Here is an 8,128-nt window from a genome sequence, read left to right as displayed (position 1 = left end):
TCCGCTCTCGGGCAGCGGTCGAGGGTGACTCTGACCCGTGGTCCGCTCTCCGGCAGCGGTCGAGGGTGACTCTGACCCGTGTCCCGCTCGCCGGCAGGGGTCGACGCGCCTGATGGCGGCCACGTACCAGGACGGCGTGTTCCTGCCGCGCTTCCTTGACACGTCCGGCGCGCCGCTGCCCGCGCCGCGGCGCGTCACCATCGCCGTCGGCGGCGAGCGTGACGCGCCGCTGCGCCACCTCACCGACGCCGCCATGCAGTGGGGCCAGTTCCTGGACCACGACCTGGCGTTGGCGCCGTCCGTGGAGCCGGACCGGCCGTGCTGCCGGGACGGCCAGTTCTCGCAGGGCGCGCACCCCTTCTGCCTGCCGATCGTGGTGTCGGCCGACGATCCGACCCACAGCCTCTGCGGCTGGACGTGCCTCGAGTTCACGCGCTCGGTGCCGGCGTGGGACGCGAGCCTCCGCTCGCTGACGCAGCTCAACACCCGCACCAGCTTTGTGGACGCCGATATGCTGTACGGCGTCAGCCGAGCCTGGACGGCGTCGCTGCGGGACGACAGGGGCGGAAGGCTGCGGGTGAACGACGGGAAGTTCCTGCTGCCCGACGACGAGCCGGAGATGTGCCTCAGCGCGCTGGAGAGCGAGCCCTGCTTCCGGTCCGGTGACCTGCGCGTCAACGAGCAGGTCAGGCCCGACCCGCGGAAGGTCAGGTGGGGTGGCCGCGGCAGCAAAATTACAGTTGCAGAAGGCCGGTGTCGCAAATGCAATAACCGGTGGAAAGTACGCGACAGTTATATCAGGTTGATACCGCAGGCCAGAGTCGCAGTTTCAGTATGTTCAGGTCGCAGGTGTGGACACCAGCTACAGCGTATCAAAGATCACATTAATGTCAGGCTAACATCAAAGCTCACGACCGCTGCTGCTGAAGATCAAGGTAATATCTCAATATCCCAGTTCAGGGTCCCAGGCCAAGACTCCTGTTCAAGGTGTAACAACAAAGTAATAAGTGAAGGCATCCTGCAATCAACCACCAAAGCGCAGTGTCCAAGCACACGTCTCCCGGGGGTAATGTGGCTATGATCTCGAGTACGGTAAAAAGCAAGCTTTTCCTTTCAAATTCAAGCCTGCTTGTCGAGGAATGCACATGGCTTTTTGGGCCGGATCTCCCATACGACATGTGCTGAAACTGCCCTGATTCATCAGCACAGAAACCACAGCAGTGAGCAGGTCAGTGCTGGTGCAGTTCAGTGCCGATGCAGGTTAGTGCTGGTGCGGGTCAGTGCTGGTGCAGGTCAGTGCTGGTGCAGGTTAGTGCTGGTTCGGGTCAGTGCTGGTGCGGGTCAGTGCTGGTGCAGGTTAGTGCTGGTGCGGGTCAGTGCTGGTGCGGGTCAGTGCTGGTGCAGGTCAGTGCTGGTGCAGTTCAGTGCCGGTGCAGGTTAGTGCTGGTGCAGGTCAGTGCTGGTGCAGGTAAGTGCTGGTGCAGGTTAGTGCTGGTTCGGGTCAGTGCTGGTGCGGGTCAGTGCTGGTGCAGGTCAGTGCTGGTGCGGGTCAGTGCTGGTGCAGGTCAGTGCTGGTGCAGGTTAGTGCTGGTTCGGGTCAGTGCTGGTGCGGGTCAGTGCTGGTGCAGGTCAGTGTGGTACCCAAACCGGAGTCGAGGATGAGGGGCACAGATCAGACCCCAGTTCAAAGTCAAAGCCAAAGCTACAGCAGCACGTGACACTTCAGCGTTACAGGTACGGTAGCAGCATGCAGTCGACAGTCAACGCTTCATTGCCGCGACCTATCCCCTCGTTAGTTTCGGCCCAGCGACGGCCTACACTTCAATCGCTTACGTCACCACTGAGTAGGGCTTAAAGGTCGCAATGTCTGCGATTGTGAGACATCACGGGCTCGGGAAGGGGATCCCTGAGGCCCTCTCCCGTCCGACGTCACTAGCTCCGGAAGGGGATCCCGAGGCACTCTCCCGTCCGACGTCACCAGCTCCGGAAGGGGATCCCTGAGGCCCTCTCCCGTCCGATGTCACTAGCTCCGGAAGGGGATCCCGAGGCACTCTCCCGTCCGACGTCACTAGCTCCGGAAGTGTTTGGCTGGGCGGCCGCACCTGCCTCTTTGCGCGTGGAACCGGAGACCAGCCGGCTCCAGGGACCTGGGAGCAGGGACCAGGAACCAGGGACCAGGGACCGGCTCCCGGGCCATACCAGCTTCATGTCTGCTCTCCGAGCACAGCCATGCCAGTTTCATATCTGCTCTCTGAGCACCGTGTGCACTAGTCCACTCGCTGACAGTCGTCTGGACCACAGTCCGTTTCCTGTCACAGCACGTCACCGTCCAGACGTCTCCCCGCCTGTAAGTTACCCGTCTACTGACCACACCCACTGCGACAGGTGCGGCTGGCCGTGATGCACACCATCTGGATGTCAGACGTCTCCCCGCCTGTAAGTTACCCGTCTATTGACCGCACCCACTGCGACAGGTGCGGTTGGCCGTGATGCACACCATCTGGATGTCAGACGTCTCCCCGCCTGTAAGTTACCCGTCTACTGACCACACCCACTGCGACAGGTGCGGTTGGCCGTGATGCACACCATCTGGATGTCAGACGTCTCCCCGCCTGTAAGTTACCCGTCTACTGACCACACCCACTGCGACAGGTGCGGCTGGCCGTGATGCACACCATCTGGATGCGCGAGCATAATCGGATCGCCTCTCGCCTGGAGAAGATGAATCCATTGTGGGACGATGAGCGACTCTTTCAGGTGTGTAGCTTCTCCGCTTTAGTGTAACCCGTCAGCACCAGGGTGTGACACCCTGCTCTGATTTGCTACGCGCTCTTAGGTGGAGTATAGTTATGGTTCTTGTATCTGGGTCATGTTGTTGAAGATTTTACGGGATAAATGGCGTGAATCTGAACGTAAATGAATCAACACGCCCGACGAAGGTGAACTGCTTCCAGCCGCATTACCGTGCAAACGCAGGTTATCAACTTCTTCCACTTAGTTTTTGTTCGATTCCGGTTCTTGTCCATTGGTTATTTATTATCGTCGTTCCACATCTAAAATGTGGATTTAGATATGAACTACACGCACGATGCTCGAACGAAACATTATTTCATAACGCTACTGCCAAATTAAGATATCTTGCAATCCGCGCCACCTAGCCAGGCCGCTTTCCCTCGTCACAGATGGCAGCACTGCGTCATTGACCCGGTCTCTAACGGCTCGCAGGAGAGCCGCAGGATCGTGGTCGCCGAGGTGTAGCACATCACCTACGCCCACTGGCTGCCGATCGTTGACCCGGTCTCTAACGGCTCGCAGGAGAGCCGCAGGATTGTGGTCGCCGAGGTGCAGCACATCACCTACGCCCACTGGCTGCCGTCGTTGACCCGGTCTCTAACGGCTCGCAGGAGAGCCGCAGGATCGTGGTCGCCGAGGTCCAGCACATCACCTACGCCCACTGGCTGCCGGTCGTTCTGGGCGCCAACTTCACGCGCTCCTACATGATTGACCAGCCCCAGACCGTCTTCGGTTACTCAAACAGGTGACGTCGGCGGGTGTCGGAGGGGCCGGCGTCAACTGTTCGGGCCGGTGACGTGAAACCGTGTTGCAATGGTTACGTCATTGAGTGTCCCAATGGTGACGTCATCAAGTGTCTCATCAGATGACATCATACAGTAAATGCCACGTCATGTCCTTGCGTTGGCTCCGATTCGTCGTGCGCTGAAGTTCAACGGCCCTTTGCACTTCGCTTGCCAGAAATCCGTGGACGTAGATTGGGATTTTCTTTCGTATGAGTGGTATTCAACTGAACTTCTCATGACAGTGCAGGTGCGTTGATGCGTTCTTTATGACGCTGATTATTTGTTCTGAGCCCTCTGGTGTCCAGAAATAATGTTCAACACAGGAATAATGTTCACATTTGAAATTCCGTGCGGGGCATACTGAATATCATGATCATGTATCCAAATCAGTGTCATACATCAGGTGAGGTCAGTCATTATCAGTATTTGTCTGCTTTCAATAAATAGTCGTTCCAAATCACGGTCCTTTTCCATTAACAGTCACGTCAAAGACGGGCATTGCCCTTTGCATACTTAAATCTCTGGTGATTTTTAAGCCAATTCGCACTTCAAATGTGTTTTTGAGGTGGTCTAGCTACTCAGCGCCCCTAACATCCACAAATATATCGTTTTCATAACGGGAGTAAATGTCATGACATAATGACAGCAAATGTTAGACCCGGTTTACCTAGATAACATCTAGCTCTGATTTACACAACCACTGGGATGTTAGGAATAATCATCAAACAGTTCCGGTCGTCGTTGCAAGATGTGTGCCGCACAGAACAACATGCAAGCATAGGTATGACGACATTTTGGAGTCAAATATCGCGGCAGGTTTCATGCATTTGCCTGCAGCCAAGCATCCTTGCAATAACCGCCAATCTGTGGCCGATGGACGTGTACCTGAGGCACATTGGCACCCTTCGTCAGATACAACGCGGGCACGGACCCCACCATCGCCACCGAGTTCTCCAGCGCCGCCTTCCGCTTCGGCCACTCGATGGTCAACGACAACGTTTTCCTGTTCTCGAACGTGCGCGCGGGTCCGTCCGGCTTCACCCATCTCAAGGATCTGTTCTTCAACCCGCGCCTGTTGTACGAGGGGGCGATGGACCTCCTGGCGAAGAGCCTGGTGGTGCAACATCCGCAGACATGCGATACCAGTTTCGCGCCTGCCCTCACCGAGCATCTGTTCCAGGTCAGGCCAGGTCAGGGTGCACACAAACCATAGAGCAAAAACACTCTGATATCCGCCTATAGAAGTGTAAAAGCGAACTGGTCGCGAGCCGTTAGCGGCATTCTCAATGGCGTCTTGTTTTCTGTCTGGGATCACAAGCACGTGTACGATATCGCAGAGCTGCTCTTTCAGAAGCCGCGTTTTATGCTGCTCCCTTCCCACCTGCGCCTCCTCATCTCATTCATGAGTCCACACATCCACACGGTCCTTCTCACTAAAACTGTGGTTCTTTAGACAAGCGGACCCTCCTCGCATACGTTCTTCTGTACCATCCGAGGACGCTTCTCCGCCCAAGCTCTCGCTAATCATCGAAGCTATTCTTCCTCTGTCGAGCTGCTTCGCCTGACCCGGGTCCTCGCTCCGAACCCGGCGTCGTTCCGCATCCGATCGCTCCCTCCGCGCCTGAACACTGCCCTGATTGCTGTTACACCGCCGGTCCTGACCAGCAATCTCTCCCGCAGAACTGAACCGCACACCAGCCGCAAGGTCTTCCTCGTTGAACTGACTCGCACACCAACCGTTGGATCTTCCCCGCTGAACTGAGTCGCACACCAACCGCAGGATCTTCCACGCTGAACTGACTCACACACCAACCATGGGATCTTTTGTGCTAAACTGACTCGCACACCAGCCGCAGGATCTTCCCCGCTGAAATGATTCGCACACCAACCGCAGGATTTTCTCTGGTGAGCTGACTCGCACACAAGCGCAGGATCTTCCTCACTGGACTGACTCGCACACCAAGCACAGGACCTTCCTTGCTGAACTGACTCGCACACTGAACACAGGATCTTACCCGCTGAACTGACCCACACACCAACCGCAGGAGCGGGGCAGCGCCTGTGGTCTGGACCTCTTGGCTATCAACATCCAGCGCGGCCGCGACCACGGCATCGCCACGTACGCCGCGGCACGCCGCTGGTGTGGTCTGCCCCCGATGCCGACCTTCAGTGACCTGACGCGGGTCATGCAGCCCGACGCGGTCATTCGCCTGGCGGGCGTCTACCGCTCGGTGGAGGACATCGACCTCTTCATCGGCGGCGTGTCCGAGAGGCCGCGGAAGGCGCCCTGGTGGGCCCCACCTTCCAGGTCAGTCGGCAGGCCGGTCCAGGAGGCATCGATTGGTGGAGGGTGGGCTTGTCGTCGCGGTCGATGGGTTGATGGAAGAAGTTAGCGGAACGACCCGAGAGGTCAGTGGACTCACAGTTCAGGGCTAAGAGTCCCGATCGCAGGTCATTGGACTCGTCTTCAGGTGCCTGCAAATCCCACGTAAGGGATCCACGTTTCAGTACAGCTAACGCATCTTACATAACGTCTTGTCACGACGCATGAAGCTTGGTACGAACATTGAGCGAAACGAGAAGAAGATGGCAAACGTACGCGTGTTTGTTCGAGCATAGCATTGTACGAACTTTGAGCGAAACCAAAATAAGATGACGGATTTATGTATGGCTGCATGCACGTAGATATGTACCTATTTAGGCCTGCTTATATGCATGTATGGATGTATGAATGTGCACATGTATAATTGTGTTATATGTGTATGCACGTTATACACATCCATGCGCGCAGGCATGCATGCATATATGTGCATACCAATTCTTATCTGCACTAAAACCATCATTAACGTATTTGTCATCACAAATTTCTCCATCCGCCGCAGTGCATTATTGGCAACCAGTTCTTCCGGCTGCGCTGGGGTGACAACTACTTCTACGACCTGGGAGGCGACGAGCGACCCTGGCGTTTCACGCCCGCTCAGCTGCGGGAGCTGCGGCGGGCCACCCTGGCCCGGGTCTTTTGCGACGCAATCGGCACGATCACCGAACTGCAGGAGGACGCGTTCCGCGCGCAAGGCGAAGACAATCCTTTTCGCAACTGCCGGGACCTGCCTGAGGTCGATCTAGATCACTGGCGGGCCGAGGGGTGACAGTGTCACCCTGGGTCACTAGCGGACAGAGGGGTGATAGTGTCAACCTGGGTCACAAACGGACGGAGGGATGGCAGTGTCACCTTAGGTCACTAGCGGACGGAGGGGTGGCAGTGTCAACCTGGGTCACAAACGGACGGAGGGATGGCAGTGTCACCTTAGGTCACTAGCGGACGGAGGGGTGGCAGTGTCAACCTGGGTCACAACGGACGGAGGGATGCAGTGTCACCCTGGGTCACTAGCGGACGGGGGGGGTGATAGTGTCAACCTGGGTCACAAACGGACGGAGGGATGGCAGTGTCACCCTGGGTCACTAGCGGACGGGGGGGTGATAGTGTCAACCTGGGTCACTAGCGGACGGAGGGGTAACAGTGTCACCCTGGGTCACTAGCGGACGGAGGGGTGACAGTGTCACCCTGGGTCACTGGCGGACGGAGGGGTGACAGGTGTCACCCTGGGTGACTAGTGGACGGAGGGGTGACAGTGTCACCCTGGGTGACTAGTGGACGGAGGGGTAACAGTGTCACCCTGGGTGACTAGTGGACGGAGGGGTGACAGTGTCACCCTGGGTCACTAGCGGACGGAGGGGTGACAGTATTACCCTGGGTCACTAGCGGACGGAGGGGGGACAGTGTCACCCTGGGTCACTAGCGGACGGAGGGGTGACAGTGTCACCCTGGGTCACTAGCGGACGGAGGGGTGACAGTGTCACCCTGGGTGACTAGTGGACGGAGGGGTAACAGTGTCACCCTGGGTGACTAGTGGACGGAGGGGTGACAGTGTCACCCTGGGTCACTAGCGGACGGAGGGGTGACAGTGTCACCCTGGGTGACTAGTGGACGGAGGGGTAACAGTGTCACCCTGGGTGACTAGTGGACGGAGGGGTGACAGTGTCACCCTGGGTCACTAGCGGACGGAGGGGTGACTGTCACCCTGGGTCACTAGCGGACGGAGGGGTGACAGTGTCACCCTGGGTCACTAGCGGACGGAGGGGTGACAGTGTCACCCTGGGTCACTAGCGGACGGAGGGGTAACAGTGTCACCCTGGGTGACTAGTGGACGGAGGGGTGACAGTGTCACCCTGGGTGACTAGTGGACGGAGGGGTGACAGTGTCACCCTGGGTCACTAGCGGACGGAGGGGGGACAGTGTCACCTGGGCGCCTGTCGGTACTGACCTGACTCATTGGTAGGGAGGCGCAGGCTTTATTCGAGAATGTTAGGAAAGGCCAGGTGCTAAAACATGTGTCCGTGTCTCACTTGGCGTAGGATTGAAGGAATACAAGAAAGCACTGCTGCATGTTTTAGATATCTTCAGTATGGTACACCTCTGGGGGAAGAGAAGAGCCTGGACGGTGGTTGTGTCGGCATTTGATTGGTAGAACACGTTTTCCATCGACGTG

At 57.5% G+C, this 8,128-nt stretch overlaps 1 protein-coding gene across 1 annotated transcript; it reads left to right on the top strand.

Moving 5' to 3' along the window:
- Positions 1-253: 253 nt before the first annotated feature.
- Positions 254-6,911, top strand: LOC119091015 (peroxidase-like). Its single transcript, XM_037213737.1, is given in 7 exon segments — positions 254-685; positions 2,653-2,757; positions 3,405-3,538; positions 4,491-4,758; positions 5,624-5,852; positions 5,855-5,886; positions 6,461-6,911. Coding segments are annotated over 7 exon segments (1,467 nt in total). The 3' UTR covers positions 6,728-6,911.
- The last annotated feature ends 1,217 nt before the right edge of the window (positions 6,912-8,128 follow it).

Source organism: Pollicipes pollicipes, unplaced genomic scaffold (assembly GCF_011947565.3).
Source record: "Pollicipes pollicipes isolate AB1234 unplaced genomic scaffold, Ppol_2.1 Scaffold_3216;HRSCAF=3773_pilon_pilon_pilon, whole genome shotgun sequence".
Lineage (NCBI taxonomy): Eukaryota > Metazoa > Arthropoda > Thecostraca > Pollicipedomorpha > Pollicipedidae > Pollicipes > Pollicipes pollicipes.
The sequence above is the reverse complement of the archived record's forward strand: the minus strand, read 5'-3'. Positions and strand labels throughout refer to the sequence as shown.